Raw genomic sequence first — 23612 nt, 5'->3', positions numbered from 1 at the left:
AAAATTCACATGAGACTGCATGATCGAACCATATTCTCAATACAGGAGGAGTCAAGTTTATTTATGTTAAAACAATATTTAATAAATACAACGTCATTTTAACCTACTCCTCCCCATGCTGGGAACACGAGATGACGCGTGCGCATCTCCTGGAACAGCGTTTAAATGTGATTTCACGTTTGTGGGTCCCGACAGCCGAATCGCTCGAAGATAACCAATCATCTAACACTTAACATATGAGGGAAAAACCCTCACCTCTCTGCCCGAGGGACCGTTTTATCTTAAAAAATGTATAAAAATAAAAAAAGAACGAAAATGAAATTACTCTTCAGCATTATAAATAAATACTTCTAATAATTTTGTACATATAGTCAAAAAAGAATAAACTAATACACGTCATAAGATGATACAAAACAAAATATCAAATGCACACCAGAGAATTTATAGAACAGCGTTTGCAGACTGAAAAATCATGACGCAGATTGTGGGAGGAGTCAAAATAAAGAGCTCTAATAGGCACAGAGAATGAACAGTGTTATTGGCTGAGGGATTTGTCAGTCACAGGTCAACCATTACATGAATGCTTTACACATTTATAGTCTTCGAAACTGCCGAACAAACACTTTGGTCGATGATTCATAGCCCCAACACGGATGAAACTGCCGACTAACTGGGCAAAACTAGCCGAAGCGCGACTTTTTGAAAAACAACAGCTAGTAGGGACGCATAACAGTCTACGACATTCGTAAGATGATCCCGATGCGAAACGACGGATGACTTTTTCTTGCTACGCAACTGAACGAGAACACAGATCCATTTGTCTGCTTTAAGGCTAATATCGAACTAAACGCACTAAACTTACATCCCTCCACCCGACTTTAAAGGCTAACATGAGAGTACATTCGAGTTTAAGGTTTTGTTTTTTTCAAAAGGAAAGAAAAAGGTCTTGGTGGTGTTGAACGCTAGGCATGGCTTCTTTCGTTTAACGATTCGCCTGTTACGAATTCCCACGCCGCCCAGTCTGCGAATTCAACGTTCAAGACGATATCCACGTAGGACCACCGTTTACAAAAAGCAATAGTAGTACTTACAATTAGAATAAAAAAGGTCACATATGTTTTCTTTTATCATTCCAGGTGATGCTACAGGGTCCTAAGTATCTCGAACAGTCAATCACATTAGTATTAAGTCATTCTCTCGATAAGGTCCATATCGAGAGAGGTACAATGAGCTCGTGAGCCCTGTGCTCTGGTCCCTTACTGTAAAGAAAAATATAATCACCTTTTATTTTTTAACTCCATGCATATTCAGCATTTGGATTTGTATAATTTCACCTTCGTCCAATAGGATTCCTTCGTCCCTTACTGACCCATCACCTCTATGACATCATCATCCGAGCTGCTTCCTCCGTTTTCCGTGTGCGCGTCGGGCCTGCTGTTGAACGCTGGCCCCAGCAGGCCGGAGGACGAGAGGAAGGTCGACGCGGTAGAAGCAGGGGTGGTCGTGGCCGACAAGCCCCTCTGGTGTAACGAGCCTGAAAAGAGAGACTGGGAAAACGGCACTGGAAAACCAGACAGCATGCTCGCCATCCCGGGATTCATCAGATATGGAGGGAGAGAAGAGGAAGAGGTTGATGACGACGATGGCGCGGAGGATGAAGAAGAGGCCAGAATACCGGCGTGGGTTGTGGAGGTGGTGTTGGTAGAGCAAGTCGACGAAAGCGAACTGTTGCCCACCCCGAGTCCGAGCGCGTCCGTGGGGAACATGGTGTGTAGCTCGCCTAACGTCTGACCGGCTTGCTGCAGCAAATGCGACCTGCTTCCGAGCGTGGGTGGGGTCAGATGACCCAGTGCGCCTAATAGGGAGGGATTAAGTCCCATGGGTGGAAATCCAAAGCTGCTGCTTAGGGGAAATCCAGGGTAACTTCCAGCTGCGCCGATGGGTGCGGAGAGCCGTTTGCCGCTGGACTGTTTGGACGCTCGACTTTCTGAAAGCTTCCGCTTTAAACTTTGGAGGTCCAGGGAGGATGGGATGACGTCGTTGGTGAGTTGCCGGTGCAGTTCGGGGACGCGACTGTGCTGCGTGGGTGCGTCCGTGCCCGGGGTTTCGGGTGGTGCTGAAGATGTGTCTCCAGCGGAAGCGCTTTCCTTGTTGTGGAATTCTCGGAGCAATTGAGGGCTGCCTGATGGGGAGGGGTGAGGCGGGGGTTCGGGAGATAAACGTTTTTGCTCTTGAGGGGTTGCACGGCCGTTGCTGACAGGGTGCGAGGGAGTGCCGGAGGCCTCTGTGGAATGAAAAGATAAAGTTGGTTAGCTGTTCTGGTACAATAAACTTTTGTGACCCATTTAAGACTTTGTAACAAATGTGTGACCCTGTCTGTGAAGTAAGATCATTAGGAAGAGTTTAATATCATAAATGTCATAAAAATATAATGTGTACTAAATTGACCTCAAATGAAACCATCTTAGTAAACGTTTAGGAAATAAAAATAGCAAATGACTAAAACCTCTTGAAGCTGTGGCTCCTCCATCAGACGGTCTTGGCTTTCCGGTGCGAATAGCAAATATCCTTCCATCGTTGGTCCTGATGTACGTGCCTGTAGCACAAATGCAAGAATATAAATAAAATATACTTATTTGTCCGTTATAAATCACAATCATCATCTAATAAAAGTGTTTCTGAAGTTAAATGTAATCGGTTGAAAATAGGTTGAAAATAGGTTGATTTCATCCATACCTTTGGATCCTCTGATCACATGAATACTTTCTCCTGCACCAATCCGGGCCTGGACATCTGTGCTGCTGTTTGACCCCGGGATGACAATATCTGCATAAAAAAATAATAAACCATCAGGAAAGAAAGTGTGTAGACCTTGACCAATGCATCATAAAGTCAAACTTTAGTTGTAAAAATGTATATTATCAACTTACCAGTGGTGGTGACGACTCGTTGTACATAAACGCCGGCTTTTTGCAAGTAGTTGACAGGAAATCCCGCACTTGAACTGGGGACGCCCATGGGCACCTGCCGCGGCATCATGGGAATGGGTGTGGACTGAACCGGCCTCACGCTCGCAACGGGCTTGTCATCTAAATGAGGAGGTGGGCGCCTGAATGAAAGATATGAGTGAATTAAATAAAAAATAGCTAAAAGTTATTTTGTAAAAAAAATCTGTTTCTATGATGGACCAACCAGTTTCTCTGGCTGAAGGCAGGGATGTTGGTGAGGCTCTGGTCGCTGGCTGGGTAGTAATGTGCGTAAGAGGGTCGCTGATACGGCACAGAGGCCCGTTTCTCATCTTCGTAACTTTTCTTGGCTGCTCTTTTTTCCGCTTTGGTCAGTTTCAAGTCTTTGCGATCCATCAGCAGTGACTCGTGATGAAACGGAGGCTGGCGTAAACACACACACACAAAAATCAATCATTTTTTCCCATTCCTAGTTTGTACATTGTTTGTACAAGTGTTCCTGAACCTAAGTTAGCAGCGCAAAAGGTTATGGGTTTGATCCCAGTTAACACATACCGAGTCACTTTGGATAAAAATGGATGACAAATGCATAAATGTTGAGTTGCAGATGTGTTTATTTTGTGGGTATGTACCTTGGTTAAAAGGTTTGGGTAACGCAGATACGCTTGTTTAATGACAACTTCCATTTCCTCATTTCCTATCAGCTTCGATTGGCTGTGATCAGGCTCCTCCTCCACAAAGTGCAAAAGAGACTCCACCTCCTTCCGGGTGAAGGTGAGAACAGGGTTCAAATCATCCACGACTCGATCTGGTAAACACAATGAAAATCTTAAAAAACAGTTCGTTAAACAACATGATGAAACACAAACGTGCTCCAGCTCTTACCTGACATGCCCTGTTTGGACACCTGTCGGTCGTAAATCTTCTTCTCCAGTGTGAAGTCGCAGACCAGCCTGTAGATGTGACAGGGTTTGCGCTGACCGTACCGGTACACGCGACACACGGCCTGCGCGTCGTGACACGGGTTCCACGAGGCATCGAAAACCACCACGCGATTTGCTCCGATCAGATTCACACCCAAACAGCCAGCCCTAAAGATAACAACATGCGTTATTTCAGACTACTGTCTTAGGGGGCATGCACACCAAAGCGTTTAAACGCGGCTGAAAATGCCAGACAGACGCAGACTGTAGGCGCTTGGCAGTTATTTTTGGTTGCTATACTTCTGCTTTTTTTCAGTCATTGAACAATGCGGCGATTGGACAGCCTCCTCTACTGTGATTGAACAGCCGAGTGAAAAGTGACATTGACGAGCTGAGCTGAAAATTTTTTAAGCTCTCGGCGCCAGATTTTTTGAAAAGTGTGACGCTTCCATTCAAAACTTTTTAAAATAAACACCAGCCGCCGGCGTAAACGCTTTGCTGTGCACTCTACCTTAAGAAAGACATGAATATTTGTGACCCTGGATTTCCCAGGAAGGGGTCACATGATTTCAGACTCAAACGCTGCTTAATATTAGCCGGGCAGTAGCAACTACAAGGTCACTACAAAGTTGGATTTCCAGGGAGTTGCTTTAGATAAAAATGCCTACAGTGCATAAGTATGCCTTATTGCTGCAGATCATCACCTGGTGGACAGCAGGAAGACCCAGGTTTGGTTATTTGCAGGGTCATTAAACTGATTGATGAGTCTCTCTCTCTCCGAAGCAGACGTGCTTCCATCCAGCCCTAAACAAAAAGATAAAAACTCATATTTAGGTTTTGTTCTTTGTTAGCAGTGCAAAGATCATAGGCAGGCAAAATGCATAAATGTAAAATACCACTTCAGTTTTAGGCCAACTGAACGAAAACTCACTGTAGTAATTGATGTTTCTGACCCAGTTGTGTGTACCGGTTTCTGTTTGGATTGGCATGGGTCGGCGAGAGAGGAAATCTTCTATAACCGTGAGCGTGGATAAACTCTGACTGCAAGAATCACACACAGATAAAGAGCCAGTTATGGAAAATATAACACACTAAGTGATAGCTCACGATAAGGACGAGAGATTATAGTAAAAACGAAACATCTGTACATTATCAAGTGCAAAAAATGCGAGCAAGGTGGAGGATCGTTTGCTTAAACTTTTTTTGTGCAAATTTAAAAAAGTCAAGGTTTATAGTTCATACCTGAAAACTAGGATTTTATCTCCTCTGCTTACGCTTTCATCAATCAAGTGGAAAAGCAGAACCATCTTGGCCGAGTTGTCAAGAACTCCGGTCTGATAGTTGCTCATGATGTCTTTTGCCTAAAGAAAGATTATCAAAATCATTCAAATGGCAAATGGAGTACAAATAAGGTATAAAGGGCCTTTCACACCAATCGCGATTAATCTGTAGCAGAATAAAAGTTTTTGTTTACATAATATATGTGTGTGAACTGTGTATAATAACTTTGTATAGATAAATGCACACACATGCATGTATTAATTTTGAGAAATGTTTACATTTGTATATGGGTGATTCTCGCGAAATTGGACTTATGAGTTGTCATGAAACATTTTGAAAAAATTAAATGCTATAAAAATAAGAAGCATACCATTACAAACATCTCTTCGTGTACTATTTTGCACATGATTTCATGATGACATCATACAAACCAATTTTGTGGTTTTTTCCACAATTAAGGAGAAAATTTTCATTACCGCAACGTGTCCATAACTGGATTTGGGTTCTTTGACATGGAAATATTTATAATTAAAAAATCTAAAAAATAAAAAGCTTCAGTGCATGTTATACTAAAATCATTTACATTAAAGAAACATGTGGTATTTGGTGATCATTGGTAAATGTAGAGACAATAATAAGGAATATAAATGTGTCCAAAACCAATTTTCTCATCCTCCGCAACAATTTTTAATCATTGTTTAAGCCCTCAAGGAACTAACATTTAAAAAAACAATTTTTTTTAGGTAAGCAGTTCTTATTTTTTCTCTCCAGATAAAAGTTGAAATTTTGTTTGTCATAGTACCTAGACAACTTTTTTGTTCTCATTACCGAAACATGCGTTTGTAAATGCATATATTTAATGTTATATCATGTTGCGGTAATGATAATTTTTGATAATTGATAATCTAAAAAATTTAAATAAGTTTATAGGAAATATTTTTTCATCCTCTAAAAATAATGGTTATAGTAAGTTCAGACCTTTATCTTATATGTGCAAAAAAATGGCTTTTTAAAAATTCTGATGCTGGACACCTTCTAAATCTGGATTTCGTGAGAATCACCCATATACATTTGAATATTTATGTATAATTTATATTATATAAAAATATAAATACTTAATATATAAATATAAATTTTTTCCTAAAATTATACATGCATGTGTGCATATTTATATACTCATTTCTTTTCTTTTGCTATAGATTAATCGCAATTAATCGTTATGCATCCCTACGAGCAACACACCACACTCCGAACACATATTCTGAAAAGACACGATACAACGATTTTGAGTCTTACCCATTCGTAAGTAATAACTTGATTGGCCTTCTCCTGTAACGGGTTCAGGCCCATAGCAGCCAATGCCACCTTGCTATTGGCAGGGTCAGATGTCTTTCCCTTCATTCCAGGAGCAGAACATCGGGTCCCACCGGTGGAGTTGAGATCATCCAGGTCCAAATCCTGCTCACTGGTCAGGTTTTCTTTCTGAAGAGCCTCGTACAGAACGTCCGGATGATTCCATATCTACAGGATTACACCACCAAATAAGTGTTTGGTGCAAAAACATTAAAAATAATAAAGGAGTTGGTTAACAAACCTTGCAGCAGACACAGAAAGCTTTGAGTGGATTGAGTCCAAGCCATCCGCTGTTTCCTGCTTCTCTAAAGCGATTCATAAACTCAGTGTAGAGCGCCCGCTGCAGCCGAGACAGTCGTACCAGAATCACGTGCTCGTCTTTCGAAGGCAGCTGCGTCCGGAGGACATCATGACCTCGTCTGAGAACGTATAGAGCAAGTTTACCTTACTGCGATTATGAGGTTTCACTCAAAAATGCAAAATGGGCATCACCCTCACCTCTGAACGAAGCCCTCCAGCAGGCTGTGCAATACGTGACTCCTGTATCTCATGAGGCGCACGTCTTGCGGTGTGCTGTCTATACACTGCCCGTTCAGAATGGGCCTCTCGAACATGTTACTAAACTCCTGCCGCGTACCGAGGAAATCGGGTCGGACGAAATCCACCATGCACCAGTACTCGATCAGGTTGTTTTGCAGCGGGTATCCGGTCAAAACCACACGCCGCCGTGACCGGATATTTTTCAAGGCTTGGGACGTGCTGGCATGGCAGTTTTTAATGCGGTGGCCCTCGTCGCATATAACGACATCCGGACCGGGCCGAGCCAGCGCTCTTTCGATTCCTATAGATCGCAGAAGATTACAAATTGAGGGGTCCAATCACAATAGGTTATTCTCTACTTTCCGATAAACTACTGACCTTTCATCAGCTCTTGCTGTCTGTCCTCCTCATCCAGGTCGATTATAACAGGTCCCGCTGGTTTTTTGGACTTCCTTTTGCGGCCGGTCACAAAGCTCTTTTTGAGAGACAACAGGCGGTACATCTCGTATCCCATCAGCAGCACGCCACCGTTGCGGGTCCACTCTTCCACCACCTTGGCCCGGGCCACCGTAGTTCTGACCAAGACACACAGAGACGCTCAACAACATTGAAACACTGATTTGTTGCGTTAATGTCTTAAAGATCAAAGTATTCATACTTGTGCTCATCACTGAGGATGTGAACTTTGAAGGTTCGAGGTGAGACCCGGGATGGATCCGTGTCGGGGGGAAGGGACTCAGCAGCAGGCAGCCAGAGATTAAACTCGGCTAACCAGTTCTGTAGTGTATTCACCTGGAGAGGAGGCACGATTAGTACGTAACAAATTATTAGTGACGTGACGCATTCGTAGTTCTCGGACACTCACAGGTACAATGGCGAGGACAGTTTTGGCTCCAGTGTGCCGCAGCAGGATGTCAATAAAGGAGATAACCTGCAGGGTTTTGCCGAGGCCCATGCTGTGTGCAAGAATACAACCGAACCCATTGCTGTTCTTATAGCGCTCAAGAGACTCCACAAGGTTATCATACAGGAAACGAATACCGCCAATCTGAAAGAGAATATAATATATATCTGTTGAATATAATTGTTTTACGATGCATCATGATGCTAATGTGAACGGTTACTGCATATAATAATCGATTATTAAAAAAAGTCCGTCCATCCACGTCTGTCTGTCTCGCTCTCTCTGAGGCGAGTGTCCGCGTGCAGATGCATCAAGGTATTGGATCGAGTCAAAATGTTGACATAATAAATGTAATCCAATCAAATCAAATCGTGAGACCAGTGATGATTCACACCCCTATTGCGTATACCTGGTGAGGTTTGACTGCCTGGGCGAGCTGTGGGGCGAGAAACAGGTCTTCCTCATCTGCAGGGTGATTGATATTGACTAGCACCCTCCCCTGGGCGTCTGGTTGATTGAAGGTATCGTTTGCATGGGACCCGCTACTTTCCTCCGTGCCGGGTGTGACCGAACGCTTTTCGTCATCCTCACTGCTTATCCGCAGAGTGTCTTCATCTCCAGAGCTCAACTCAATCACATCTGGGAAAATATTAACCAATGGTTACTTTCATCATTTATAATTTCCACCTGGCACTTTTTTTTTTTAAATATGTCATGTTTTTTGAAGTCAAAAATATGATTTTACCATCTCTGCATGTAGGTGACTGAGGGGGCGGGACTTCTTTGTCCTCACCCTCATCTCCACTGCTGTCCAGACATATCACTTCTTGTTTGGGTCCTGGTGCACCCGAGGGTAGATCTGAGCGTTGGAGAGATACAAATGTAAACATTACTGTGAAGAAACTGCATGCATAAGTACACTATGTGATGTTGACATTCTCACCTGCATGAAGAGAAAATTCTTTGCGCTGCTGCTCCAAACGGCGCCGTCTCTCGAGCTCCTCCTGCTGGGCGGCTTTGGTTCCCGCCTCAAGTTGGTGCTCCTTAAGGAGCTTCCTGTAAGCCACGTAATACTTTTAGTCTATGCAAACAACACACGACTATAACACAATGTTATTGAACGAAGATCTACCGGATGTTCCTCCTCAAGTGAGCAGGCTTTGAGGTTTTGGACTTCTTTTTCTTCGTGTTGCTATTGGCAGAAGTGTTGCTGCGGCTGTCGGGGCTGGAAGGGGGTTGAGAACCCGGCTGCGATGATGCTTGTGACGGGGAGGAGGCTTGGGAGTTCGACCGGGAGGCGGGACGGGAAGAGGGGTCAGGGGTGGATTCTCTAGACGGTGAGGTAGGTGCGGGGCTTGCTGGATCTCTTTGATCTCCTGTCTCCATGCTCTCAAGCTGGTCTGCTGAAAGAAAATACCAATTGATCAATAATTCATTTACCAGACCAGACAGCAGATTAAAGCTTTTCACACCACATGAGTCATTCAAAGTGGCACTCACCGCCTGCATCTTCCTCATCGTCACCATCGTTGTCTCCATCCTCTTCCTCATCCATCTCCTCCTCCTCGCTGTTAAGGCTGGGCTCCAGGTCGCTTCCTGAGATCGCCTCTTCTGACATGGCGTCCCCTGGGTCTCCAAGTGCATTACTTACACATCTTCATCAAGACCACCTGAAAGTCAAAAACATACAATATTAAATGAACATCAGTCAGACCACCTAAAGGGTTAATTCCACCAAAACAATAAATAAATAAATCTGATTTGCAAAAACTACATTCGCAAGGAGTGCTCGCTCTTACAAAACTTGCTACCGCAATGTTAAAGAGTTAAATACATTCAAATGTTAGGGGGCTAGGTAGTTGTCCTGGATGGTAGCTTACTAATAACGTGAAAATCATCTGATAGCTTAGGATAGATGTACAATGATGCATGCGCACTTTGTCGCTGTGTGTCACCCGTATTGATCAATGAGGTAATTAGGTGGTGTTCATAATTCTGGTTGTCCTAGTAAAAAATATAAGCAAATAAGTAAAGAGGCTACACTTCTCGTTCCATCTATACGGATATGAATAAGTCGAAAAACGCAAGATATTTCGAAGATATGTGATGTGACCATTAGAAAAACAGTACGTCACGCGTGACCTTTCTCTCTACTTAAAAGCAAAAATTAACGAAGTTTAAGAACTTATTTTGACGAAGCACGCCCCTATTCGCAATAACGTTTGAAAAATATTCGCATGCTTACAGTTGGTTCACACCAGCTGCGTTTGAGGGGTCAAAATCGCATATATACGCATCTTGAACAGTTTGCATTTACTCGCTGCATTTACTCGCTTCATTCGCGCGTAAAAGCCGCACGTGAAATTCAAGTCATGGAGATATTCACACGGAAATTCGCGTCATAGGAGGGGCTTGCTCTATCTCCGCTGGCTTTCTGTAATCACGTCACTACTAGAGCAAGCTCCTGATTGGTTAATGCGGCGCGTTTTTCCGGCAACGTTCAAATTTTTCAACTTGCGCGTTTGCCGCGGCTTCGCTCAAGACGTGTGAAATCCGCGAATGAGACGGAATCGCGTCTACCGCGCCGCACTAAACGCCTCATTCGCACCGCGAGACCTCCAGACACGCATCAGCGCATCTTCACATTGACTTAACATTGAAATCACTGACGCTTGACATTAGAATCTAGTGTGACGGTCTTCTCAGTAAATGATGAAAGATGAATGACGGCTTTAATCTCCGTCATTTGCATAAAGTTAAACTTTTCACGGCTTTGTTGAGTAGCTAGACATGCCACTTCCTGTCTCTCAAGTTGCCGCAAGTCGACAAGCTTCCATTTAAATGAAGGGGATTGCGTCACTCCGCCGTTGCTAGTCGTGTTGGTGGTGTACATGCAGCATAAGCTACGGTTAGTGGTTTGTTCAAATCCCTAACAAACAAGAAATGGTAACAATAATAAAGCCAAAACATAAAAGATATAGGATTATAGGATCAAGTGATTCAACAAAAATCCAAGCAAGACTAAAACTTACTAAACACAGCAAGTGGAGAACAAAGAGCTACCAAAGACCTAGGAGAAGAAAAAGAAGGAACAAGAAGGAAATGCAAAAAAGAAAGTCTAGAGATCAGAAGAAGAGAGAGGGAGAGAGAGAGAGGGCGAGAAAGAGCTAGGCCTACTTACATAACTGGGTTATATAAGAAGCTTGTATTTCCCAGCCTGTGAATGTAGGCCATACTGCCCCTGACACACTGACACATTCACACAGTACAGCACAGCCTGTTCCAAAACAACACATGTGAATCACACAAACACGCGCGCAAACACACACACACACACACACACACACACACACACTCCACCCTCAACCTTCACCTGACGAACAACTAACTCTGTCTGACGGTTTAGTTTGCCACTGTAGTGGCATAAATTGTGAAATAACTTTAGAACGAAATCCCTCAAAAAAATAAAAAATAAATAAATGCTGGGTTACTTTCAATCCAACGTTGGGTCTAAAAGAGGCACACCAAACCTGCTGGGTTGTAAATTTAACCTATGGCGGGTTGTTAAAACCCAAAATGCTGGGTTGTTTTAACCCATTGTTGTGTCAAATGTAAACATTTTCTGGGACAATTTAACCCAACAGTTGGGTTTGTCCCTTTCTAACCCAACGCTGGGTTGAAAATAACCGAGCTCTATTATAATTTCATTTACTTGACCAACTCCATTTTAATCTCTTCCTTCAGACACCAAATTTAAGTTTTACTTTTGCTTTGCAAGCATAGTGTGTGCACAAAGTGTAATGCTACAAAAAACCCCAAGCTCTAAAAAATGCTGAGTTATTTTCAACACAGCGTCGGGTCAAAAAGGGACAAACCCAGCTATTGGGTTAAATTGTAAATATTATGCAAATCTGACTTTTTCCCATGTTTAAGTGCTGTAATTGGGTCCGCAAAGCTTTTATTAATCTAGAAACTGGGAAAAAAGATCAACCCAGTAACTTAGTTTTGGTAAACCATTCTCTGCAAGCATGTGAAAAGATAGCTCATTTAAATTTGGCTCCCCTTGTGATGTCAGAAGGGGACTGCCATTTCGTGTAGAGATCTCATTTGCATTTTAAAGGACACACCCAAAAACGGTACATTTTTGCTCACACCTACAAAGTGGCGTTTTTAACATCCTATTATAAATGATCTATGAGGTATTTTGAGCTAGAACTTCACACACGCATTCTGGGAACACCAAAGATTTATTTTACATCTTAAAAAGTCTTGTGAAAGGTCCCCTTTAAATTAGAAATATATAAAATATATAAATCCAGAAAATGTTTATATTTGACACAACAACAGGTTAAAACAACCCAGCATATCGGAGCCGATGGTGTAGTGGGCAGCGATCGGACAAGTGGTGCTTCACACTTGCGCCAACCAGAGTTTGATTCCCAGTTTGTGGTCATTTGCCGATCCCATACCCCCTCTCTCTTCCCTGTACTTTCCAGTCCTCTCCTCACTCAAGGTCAAAATGAAGGCAAAATGGTCAAAAAAATATCACTTTTGGGTTTCACAGAGGAAAGAAATTCATATTGGGATGATGACAAAATGACAGAACAGACTTAAGATCCATGAATGTTTGTTTGAATGTGTCTGTGTTTGTCTATGGCCCATTCATATCGGTGGTTTGCTGTCAGAATAAGTAATCCTTTAATATAAACCAATTCTGTTTCTAAATTTTGGAAACAAATATGATGCATTTGTCGTCTTTTATTTACCATTTTGATTATTACACTTGCCATTGAAATTAAAGTGTATAAATATCAGCTGAGCTGACTGTTACTTTCTATGGATGCACCGAAAGGATTTTTGCTGATATATATCATTGTGCCTAACAAACACCCCTTGTTTGAAATTCATTATATATAATGACTTTTGGGGATTTTATTGCCATAATTTACTTCTTATGGGAGGATTTTTTCCCTTCATTTTTCCACCAACAGATGTCTGATAAAAATATTTTGTTTTGGCATTACATTTTGGCACTTTTTCCACTTATTTCAATCTAAGAAAACTATGCGTTATGCAACAGACATTACACAACTTAATTCCTTCATAGCGTCAATAAATTATTGCTTTTTTATATCGGATGGGCAGAGATATATCGGCGGCCGATACATTGATTAATCTCTACTACTTTCAATGAAATGTTATTAAAAACAACTTAAGTGATTTTGATGCACCTGCATGCATTTGCGTTTAAGTTAAACATCGACACAAAACATGAAACCACTCGCCATTGCGAACACATTGATCCCATAATCCCAACACGACAGTGTGCATTACATAAAACAACTAAAGAAATCAATCAATGGTTCAAATTCACGCTTAAAGCACCAAACACCTGCTAACGACCCATAATGGGAGTGACTGGGTGACTACACAGGTATAACGTTATATATTCATCACCACAAATCTACTGTTACCATATAAATGCACAAAAACTGACATTTCATTACGCTTTGGATATATAATTATATGCGTGTCACGTCTCATATACACTTAATGCAAATAGTTTTAATGTACTTGATCTGGGAACGTGAATGAGGAACGTTTACATAACTGTACTGAGAGTGACAAGCGCCGCTAACAGACATACAACCAGGATCAAATAACAATAACCACCCAGATTACAACCTCACAACTACTAGAAAACACTAGATATGTGCGTTTAAAAATGCATTACGCACGTTATGTTTACAAAAGAGCGTAAGATTTTATGCACAAACCGTGCGCTAGCTGTTAGCACGTTAGCGCGAGCGCGGTGCTCTCTATTGTTGACGTTAGCATTCGCGCTAACTGTGCTGAAATGTAATTAACAAAACACATTATTTGTGATTAAACGCGTGTATGTGGTTGTATAGCGATGGCTTACCTTTTCACACCGCTGTTAAGATCGTCCGGTTGTGCTGTGCTTTATTAACTTATTAATATTAATTTTCGTAATACTCAGTGATTCTTTTATTTTATCTAACAATTTGCACGAGCACCGACCTCACACGCCCCCGAGGCGCAAATACTGAGTTTTATGGTTCCGGTGTGCGGAATGTTCCGGGAGATTGTCACACAGTTTCATAACAAGGTTGCATAAAGTGTCGTGTTGTGTAATTCAGGTATTATTATTTTTTTGTTCAAAGATAACTGAGTTTTCAGGATATAAGTTAGCTTTACACTTCGTACCGAGCTTGTATTGTTTAGTTTATTTTGAAAGCTCTTTGTAAAAAAATCAATCATGTTTTATAGTTAAAATGCAGTAACCATATACATGTCACATATTATATAACTAAAATATCTATAGTGAATGTTTTTGACTAATTATAATAATTAACATGTTTATTTAATGTAATATATTCAGACATAAATAATATCTACCAGTAACTGTTTAAAGAGATACAGGAAATACAGATACAATTATAGGAAAAAAAAGAAATCATTAAATAATAATTTGTTATGAAACCACAACTTAGGCTGTTTCTCAACCGGAAGGCTGCATCCTTCGGAGGTCGCATTACGTAGGCTGCATACGTCATAACTTTCTTATTTCATAATTTTAAAAATTATAAAGTTTACTATTATACTTAGTTAATCGTAAATTGATGTAATATGCTTATGACTTGCGAATGATATGCTCAGTTAAATGAAATAAACCAGGCTTGATGACATATGCAGCCTTCCGTTACATACCATTAAGAGGGATAGTTCCCCCAAAAAATGAAAATCCTGTCATAATTTTCTCACCATAATGTTGATCTAAACCTGTATGAATTTATTTTTTTCTGATGAACACAAAAGAAGATATTTTGATAAATCATGACAAGGACACAACTGATTGTAACCAATAGTAGGAAAAACAAATACGATGAAATTCAATGGGTTCCATCAACTGTGTGCTTACCATCATTTATCAAAATATCTTACTCATAATTTATAACAATATTTGTTTTCCTAGTATGAAAATCAATGGTTACAATCAGCTGTGTGCTTACCATCATTTATCAAAATATCTTTTTTTTTGTTTATCATAAAAAAGAAATTCATACAACAACATGAGGATAAGAAAATGATGACATAATTTTCATTTTTGGGTGAACTAACGTTACCCCTTTGACGGGATTTCCATTATAGACTCTAGCGCCACCGCGCGCTTCTTCGTTGTATTACATAACGCCTTATGTCGCAACGTAAATGACGTAATCACCCGGCGACTTCCCTGCTCTTTATTGTGTTTACTAGCCGTCCACATCGTCCAAAGATGCCTCGAATATGTGCTAAAAAATGATCTGTGCGCATTTTTGTAACGTTATGGATTGGTGGATGATTTAGCGTCGACTCTGATATCTGCAAAAATGAACAAAGGTTGGCTGGAGTTAGAAAGTGACCCGGGTGAGTGTGTAAATAAAGTCTGGGTGCATCAGACTTTATTGCATTTATTATTCATCAAATAACTCGCTTAGTAACACAACAGTCGAAAACATTATTATATGCCATAGTGCCATTTCATATTATATAATGCAATTATAGGTCTATCGTTTAAGGTTGAATTGGTGGATAGTCTGTTTATATAAAAATACGATCCAACAGTCTTATTATTTCAGAGCAATATATTTATAATAGCGTACTGTTTTTTATGTCTTCTTTTCTTTTTTTAGGGTTATTCACACTCTTGGTGGAGGATTTTGGTGAGTTGGTTGTAATGGCTGTCATAATGCACGTGATAGATGCATCCGTGCTTTTTGTTATGTAAATGTTTATGTTTTTACACAGGTGTGAAGGGTGTTCAGGTGGAGGAGATCTATGACCTACAGAGCAAATGTCATAGGTGAATTTACATTATTGTACACATTAAGTGTTTTCACTTTGTCTCCTATTGTACGTCTGATGCTATATTGTTTCTTCTCAGTCCCGTTTACGGCTTCATCTTCCTCTTCAAATGGATCGAAGAGCGAAGATCTCGGCGCAAAGTCTCCACGCTGGTGGACGAAACCTCCGTTATCGATGATGAGATTGTTAATGACATGTTTTTTGCACACCAAGTGAGTCCTTTTGTTTGTTTATTCATTTTGGGTTCCCCTTCTGACATCACAAGGGGAGCCAAATTTCAACCTATTTTTTCACATACTTGCAGAGAATGGTTTAAGTTACTGGGTTGATCTTTTTCACATTTTCTAGGTTGATAGAAGCACTGGGGAACCAATTATAGCACATTTATTAGGCTTATTTACACAGAATTTATGATTAATTAAATATTTTATCAAATGTCAAAATTAGATGTCATAGGACTAACTTCACTTTCAACCGACTTGTCAAACGACTGGCATCGGGTGATTTTTGGTGATTGTATAATGTCAGTTCTTTTCTGGTTTAGTATATTTATTACATGAATGTTTTTACTTTTTTTTCTTTATAGTTGATCCCAAACTCGTGTGCTACTCACGCCCTGCTCAGTGTGCTTCTGAACTGCAGTGGTGTGGAGTTGGGAACAACTTTGAGTCGGATGAAAGCTTTCACCAAAGGCTTCAGTCCTGAGGTCAGTTATACAGATAGAGAGAGAGTTGTGTAGTCAAACACAGTTTCTTCCCTCACTGTACACAGTACAACTTTTCCCATTTCTTAAAATTCCTGTTTTTATTTTTTGCCATCTCAGAGTAAAGGTTACGCCATTGGAAACGCTCCTGAACTGGCGAAAGCTCACAACAGCCATGCAAGGTAGCGTCAAGTGTAAATGCATCACTGTTAAACAATAATTTATAAAAGCTATAATTTCGTCTAACAGAAATGATCATTGTTATGATATGTTTTTGTATAACTCCGTGGTGGAGCACTGCGTTAGCAGCGCAATAAGTGATGGGTTCGAATCCAGGGAGCACATACTTATATAAAAAAAAATGTATACCTTATAATGCATAGCAAGTTGCTTAGGATAAAAGTGTCTGAGAATGTGTATAATTGTTAATGCAATAAATAATTTTTATAAAAGTGTATAAATGTTAATTGTAATTTTTTTTTACTTCGATGAAGGCCGGAGCCGCGTCACCTGCCAGAGAAACAGAACGGCATCAGCGCCGTCCGCACAATGGAGGCGTTTCACTTCGTCAGTTACGTGCCGATCAAAGACCGACTGTTTGAGCTGGACGGACTGAAAGCATACCCTATTGACCATGGTGAGAATTTAAAATCACAGAAAGATGAATTTACTGACCGCCAGGTAGAGAACTGGACTGTATCTCTCTCTCTCTCTCTCTCTCGCTCAGGGCCATGGGGAGAAGATGAGGAGTGGACGGATAAAGCCAGACGAGTCATCATGGAGAGGATAGGACTTGCGACAGCAGGGTAAGACAAAGTTTAAATATACATTGGTGCATACACGTTAAAAGGATTAAATGTCATTTGTTACCATTTAGTAATGATAAAAAAAATGTATTGGTTAAAGGTGCAATGTGTAAGTTAAAGGAGGATCTCTTGACTGAAATGCAATGTTATTTACATAACTATATTATCAGTGATGTATAAAGACCTTACATAATGAACTGTATTTTTTTATTACCTTAAAATGTAGCCATTATATACACCCTGGGTCTTCTTAAATGAAAGACACACAGCAAAAAAAATATTTTAAAGAAAAAAAAAATTTTTGTCTCGTTTTCAGTAAAAATATCGAAAATTTCTTAAATTAAAATGTATTTTCTTGATGAGCAAAACGACCCAAGAAAATAAGTCTAGTTTTTAGAGAATCAAATTTAAGTGATTTTGTGCATAAAACAAGCAAATAAATCTGCCAATGGGGTACGCAAATTTTTCTTGAATTAAGTGTTTCAGAAAAATGTTAGATTTTTTTGCTTACCCCATTGGCCGATTTTTTTTGCTTGTTTTATGCACAAAATCACTTAAATTTGATATTTTTTTGGTCTAAAATCTAGACTTATTTTCTCTCGTTTTGCTCATCAAGAAAATACATCTTAATTTAAAAATATTTAGATATTTTTACTGAAAACAACACAAAAATACTAAGAATTGTTTTTCTATAAAAATAATTTTTTGCAGTGCACTGTCATGTTTCTAAAGTAGCCCTAAACGGACAAACTTATCTATAAAGCACATTTTATCCCTATATTATCTCTGACAACAACATGTTTGTCTTGTGGGGCTACCGTAGCTTCTCTATGCGTTTCGAAATGGAGGGGTGAGCTGTGGACTGAACCATTGATTGCAATTCCTAATCTCACCACTAGATGCTGCTAAATATCTACACACAGCACCTTTAAATTGATATGATAAAAAGTACAATTTTTAAAGTCGTATCTATTTTAGGTATCGAATTAAAAATACAGATATTTGTCTAATCATCCTCTCAGAGAGCCGTACCACGACATCCGCTTTAATCTAATGGCGGTGGTCCCCGACCGGAGGATAAAATACGAATCCAAGCTGGACGTCCTGAAACGAAACAGGCAGATTATACTAGAAGGTCTCCAGCAGGTTAGAGACAAGAAAGTGAGTGTGAGCTCATATCTAAATAACATCTTGAATGTTTCCTATTTGTTGCGAATTATAACACGGTGTTCTTCTGTGCCCATGTAAAAAAAAACAGGTGATACGGGTGTCCCAACAGGAGTCAAGTCAAGATCGTAAACAGCAAGACTCCTCCTCTTCTGAAGACACGTCCCCCGCTGTGAAAAAGGAGGAGGGGTCAGATGCACAGACAGCGTTGGTTACGGAGCAGGCTCCGCCCACAGGTACAGCATATTATTTAAATACGCCAGAAAAGCTATTAACAAAAAAAATTTGATGTCACATTAAATATTGATTTACGTGATATGTACTTTTTAGAAACTCAGGAAGGTGTACCAAGCCCTGCTAGCAAAGGCAAAACCATGGCTAAACCCCCTGCCCCGCCCACAGGGGGCGCTCCACCGCAAGCCCCTCTGCCTGTTGCAAGCCCCAACCCCATCGTTCAGCGTCTGCCAGCCTTTTTAGACAACCACAACTATGCCAAGTCTCCTATGCAGGTAAGATGGAAACTTTGTGAAAACTCTAGGAGGGCGAAACACCAAAACCATAAGTGGAGGTTTGATGCTTCAATACGTGTGTTTTTTATGTCCACAATATTACAACGACAAGCTAGTATTTATAACTCTATAGTTAAAATGCGTGTGGGAATCATCTTGCTTCGGAAACTTGTTTTAGTGTTTTTTTTTGTTATTTTTTTGGTTAACAGGAAGAGGAGGACCTGGCTGCCGGTGTTGGCCGCCCACGTGTCTCCGGCCCTCCTCAGCCCACATATTCTGATGATGATGACTATGATGATGAAGAAGAGGAGTGCAGCACTACAGGTGCTTCCAGCAGGTGTGTCAACTTGTTTCTTACTTAACTAAAATGTAGCAACTAGCTAGAATCATCCGTGCTCATGCATTTGGGTCTTCATGTCTTTTCAGGTTTCGGCGCAAAACGAGTCTCCGCCCTCGAGCCGTGGGTCGTGGCGGAGTGGCCGGGGTTACAGCCATGGAGGGTCAGCTGGCGCTCAGCGTTTTAGCTGAAAAACTGAAGAAGGAAGCTCAGAGGAAGGACGCCAGCGGCTCTGCGACTCTGAACGTGCGCACCGAGGGTCGGACGGGTGGGATCAGCATCACCTCCGCTTGCCAGCCATCGCCCACGCCCAGTAACGAAAGCACAGACACGGCATCGGAGATCGGCAGCGCTTTCAACTCCCCGCTACGCTCGCCTGCCCGTTCGCAAGCCGCCACGCGTCCCTCCAGCCCAGTGGCGTCCCACCTCAGTCGCGTACTGTTTGGGGAGGATGAGGGGCTGCTGAGGTTAGATGCGCGACACAACCGTGCCGTTCGAGACTTGGGGGCGATAGTGAGCTCTACGTTACTGCATCTCCTGGAGGATAGACTTGTATACGCTCTGCCTCCTACAGGTACATACACGTATATGCATTTACAAAATGTAAATAATGTTCCTCTAGCTTATTCACACTGCTAGATGCCGCTAAATATCCCACATTGCACCTTTAACGCTGGGTGTTTTGAAAACTTTTAAACTTAAAATTAAAATGTTTTTGTAATCTTAAATCAAAATCTAAGAATTTCACAGTCCCTTGAAGTCTTTATGAGATATTGGTTGATGTTAACCCACAGAAACATTGGAAGGGTTGAAAAAAGAGGAAGGTGTGGTGGAAAAAACAGAGAAGGAGGAGGCGACGGCTGCAACAGAAGTGGAGGAGGAGGTAAAAGAGGGACCATCAGTGGAGGTGAAGCAGGAAGACATTAAAGAATCCGCAGACGACAAACCCGACAAAGAAAAGTTATCCGTTGACCCGGAGACCAACAGCAAACCTGCTGGAGAAAAATACACACCAAAAGTAAGACCCTAGTAAGATCGCTAGCTGCGTTTCCATTAACCTTCAAATTGCGCAAATTGAAATAGCGAAGTGAAAATGTGCTCAATGGAAACACGGTGATTTCACCCATATATCGCCAAAAAGTTTTTATGCTCGGGTGTAGTGATTTTTCACACAATTAAAAAAGAAATAATCGTGAAAATGCAATGGAAATGCAATGTTTTTTTTCTTCTTTTTTTTCGCATTTACAAGTCATAAAAGTGTGTAAAATTATAATTTTTTTAAAATGTGGTGCTTGGTTGAAGACATTTTGGTAACACTTTATTTTACAGTGTCTTTGGTACACAAGTTAGATGTACTTACTATAGTAATAACCTTTAATTATGAATAATTACATGCAACTAAACCAAACCCTGATCCTAACCCTATAGTAAATTCATGTTGTTACTTTAAATTACTTAGTATTTAATTATATAATTACACTGTAACACGGACACTGTAAAATAAAGTGTGACTGACTTTTTTATTTTAGAACATTGTATACTATGATGTCATTTCGCAATAGTTTAAAAAGCTAAAGTTTTGCGCAAAACTGCAATGGAATTTTTTTTTCGCATTTACAAGTCACCTGACGTGCATATAAGTCATGTGATCATTCTTTAAATATGGTGCTTGGTTGAAGACTTTTGTTTATTTTAGAACAAGTAAATTGTATACTATAATGTCATTTTGCAATAGTTAACGCTAAAGTTTTGCGCAAAACTGCAATGGAATTTTTTTCACATTTACAACTCACCTGACATGCGTATAAGTCACATGATCATTCTTTAAATATGGCGCTTGGTTGAAGACTTTTTTTTATTTTAGAACAAGAACATTGTATACTATGATGTTAGGTTTGTAAAGGACAAGACAGAATAGGTGTGTTCAACTTAACATGGCATCACAAGAACCGACAAGTGCATGACATCAAAATACAGCGAGAGCGATTTGGAAATCAACTGCTCTGCATGCTTTCGAGTCGCTCTCGCAGTATGTTGATGTCATTCGCATGGCGGTCTGTGCATTGTTGTATGACGTCAACACCCGTCACACTCCCATCGCCATGGTTTTTAAAAGACTTATCGCAAAACAAAATTACGTTTTAGTCGCATAACATCGGTTAATGGAGACTGTCATTTCGCAGTAGTTTTTTTATCGCTAAAGTTTTGCGCAAAACTGCAATTCAATTTTTTTCACTATTAATTTTAGAACCAGAACATTGTATACTTTGATGTTAGGTTTGTGGAGGACAAGACAGAACAAGTGTGTTCGACTTTACAAGAACTGACAAGTGCATGAGTAAACTGCTCTGTATGCTTTCGATTCGCTCTTGCAGTATTTTTTTGTCATTCGCATGTCGGTCTGCGCATTGCCGTATGAAGTCGACACCCATCACACACCCATTACCATGGTTTTTGGAATGACTTATCGCGAAACAAAATTACGTTTTAGTCGCATCACACATTTTTTAATGGAAACGGCGTCATTTCACAATCATTTTTAACGCTAAACTTTTGCGCAAATCTTTAATAGAAACGTAGCTAGTGTGAGCCACGTTAACAATCACGTACAATGCGGCACTCACATTTTCTTTCGAATATGTTAAAATTTAGATTTTTATGGTTTCTCTCTAATAAAGGTTTCTGTCTTATAGGAGTTACTGGCCTTGCTGAAGTATGTGGAAGCAGATATCGGCAACTATGAAGTGTGTTTAAAGGAGGAAGTGGAGAAAAGAAAGAAGTACAAGGTAAGTGGTTTCCACTTCCTCTTGTAACGGTGTGAGAAATTCAAGATCATATAATGATGGATAAATATGATTTGTAGCAATAATATAGTGACGCTGTTGTCCTTATCCAATCAGATCGACGATCAGAGAAGAACTCACAACTACGATGAGTTTATCTGCACCTTTATCTCAATGCTGGCGCAAGAAGGTAAAAATCTTCTTGACGTATCATTGGTCCAAATCTGTTTAAAATCAAATCTGATTAATTTCTGCTGTTTGTTAGGTATGTTAGCAAGTCTGGTGGAGCAGAACATCTCCGTACGTCGCAGACAGGGTGTGAGCATCGGCCGACTCCACAAACAACGCAAACCTGATCGACGGAAACGCTCGCGGCCGTACAAAGCCAAGCGCCAATGAAAGCTTGAGAAGATACAAACGGTGTCCAACCCCTTCTGTAAATAGGTTCTTTTGAAGACTGAAACTATACCGAGACACCTCAATAACAGTGTTAGCAATGATACTTGTGGAAATATTATTCTTCAAATTTGGTTGTTTGACATCATCTGTCCATTAAGATGTACAAAAAAAAAAACTGCTGGCGATACTCAAGAGATGTTTTGACCGTTCAGCTTGACATTTCTGTGGTCTGTTCGTACTGAACCGCACTCCTCATTGCCAAATATCAAATATCTTGTACTGTATCAAACTATTTGTAAACCAGCAATCATGTGCGCATCCCACTGGGAAAATTAAATCCCCATCCATGAGTGCTTGGATTGAGTGCTGGACTTATTCGTGGTCTGGTGCTGTAAGAAATTTACAGCAAGGACTACCAGAACGTTTGATCTTCAGTAGTCCATATTTACAATCTCAGTACTGTGTATTATGCTTTGTGCTTGTGATGAAACTAAATGGACCAATCTGAAGAGTTGCTTTTTGTAGTGAAAATGCGGTTTTGCGGTCATCTGTTCATTTTCATATATGGTTGAATACAAAAACAAGCCGTGGTTGTTACTGATACTGTAAGATGTTTTAAGTTAATAACTGTCTCAAAACCCATCTAAAACCAGGCTGGGGGACCATGTAAGATCCGGCTTAGGCCGTTTTTAGCTGTTTTTTCAGCAGGGTTGATTTTGTATCAGTTTATTTTAAACAACGCAAACCATGTTCATTATATATGCCAGAAACCAGACTGATGTAAGTTAAGTGATTTAAGAAAAAAAAAGTTTTGTTTAGTTCACTCTAACCATTCTCGAGATTTGAGTGCTTGTTTTGTGGCTAAGGAGTATTTTTTGTCTCAGATATCGTCAATCTGTCTTGTACATATGTATTTGTGTATCATCTGATGTCTTAAACTGGACTGTCAGATCTAGACAATAAAATAAATACTTTTCCAATTTCAAAATTTTTGCTTTCATAAAGTGCTTTTATACCATCTGTCTACTAATATCCTCTCGTTGTGTGTGTTTGAAACAACCTCTGCGCAGAG

The 23612-nt window shown here is 40.4% G+C and overlaps 2 protein-coding genes across 3 annotated transcripts; one reads left to right on the top strand and one right to left on the bottom strand.

Annotated features, from left to right (window-relative positions):
* Positions 1-20: 20 nt before the first annotated feature.
* On the bottom strand, positions 21-14046 carry rad54l2 (RAD54 like 2). Of its 2 annotated transcripts, XM_065244514.1 has the most exons (22): positions 13891-14046; positions 9468-9637; positions 9100-9370; positions 8911-9023; positions 8713-8826; positions 8377-8606; positions 7929-8111; positions 7722-7855; positions 7442-7638; positions 7022-7364; positions 6765-6942; positions 6467-6691; positions 5132-5250; positions 4821-4930; positions 4594-4693; positions 3852-4057; positions 3599-3774; positions 3193-3389; positions 2931-3109; positions 2737-2826; positions 2507-2596; positions 21-2284 (listed from the first exon to the last, which is right to left on the bottom strand). In XM_065244514.1, exons 2-22 carry the CDS (start codon positions 9583-9585, stop codon positions 1362-1364), a joined length of 4296 nt encoding a protein of 1431 aa, XP_065100586.1. In that variant the 5' UTR covers positions 9586-9637; positions 13891-14046; the 3' UTR covers positions 21-1361. The 2 variants fall into 2 exon arrangements, with proteins under 2 accessions (XP_065100586.1, XP_065100587.1); XM_065244515.2 differs by lacking the exon at positions 13891-14046 and having other exon boundaries at positions 9100-9367; positions 9468-9618.
* Positions 14047-15188: 1142 nt separating this feature from the next.
* Positions 15189-23530, top strand: bap1 (BRCA1 associated deubiquitinase 1). The gene is made up of 17 exons (XM_065244513.2): positions 15189-15398; positions 15665-15694; positions 15780-15834; positions 15916-16048; positions 16423-16542; positions 16660-16721; positions 17034-17176; positions 17267-17345; positions 18368-18506; positions 18604-18748; positions 18843-19021; positions 19231-19358; positions 19448-19932; positions 20153-20376; positions 22052-22144; positions 22259-22331; positions 22407-23530. Exons 1-17 carry the CDS (start codon positions 15362-15364, stop codon positions 22538-22540), a joined length of 2259 nt encoding a protein of 752 aa, XP_065100585.1. The 5' UTR covers positions 15189-15361; the 3' UTR covers positions 22541-23530.
* The last annotated feature ends 82 nt before the right edge of the window (positions 23531-23612 follow it).

This window comes from Paramisgurnus dabryanus, chromosome 24, assembly GCF_030506205.2.
Source record: "Paramisgurnus dabryanus chromosome 24, PD_genome_1.1, whole genome shotgun sequence".
In the NCBI taxonomy this organism is placed as follows: Eukaryota; Metazoa; Chordata; class Actinopteri; order Cypriniformes; family Cobitidae; genus Paramisgurnus; species Paramisgurnus dabryanus.
This window is presented reverse-complemented; position numbering and strand designations above follow the sequence as displayed.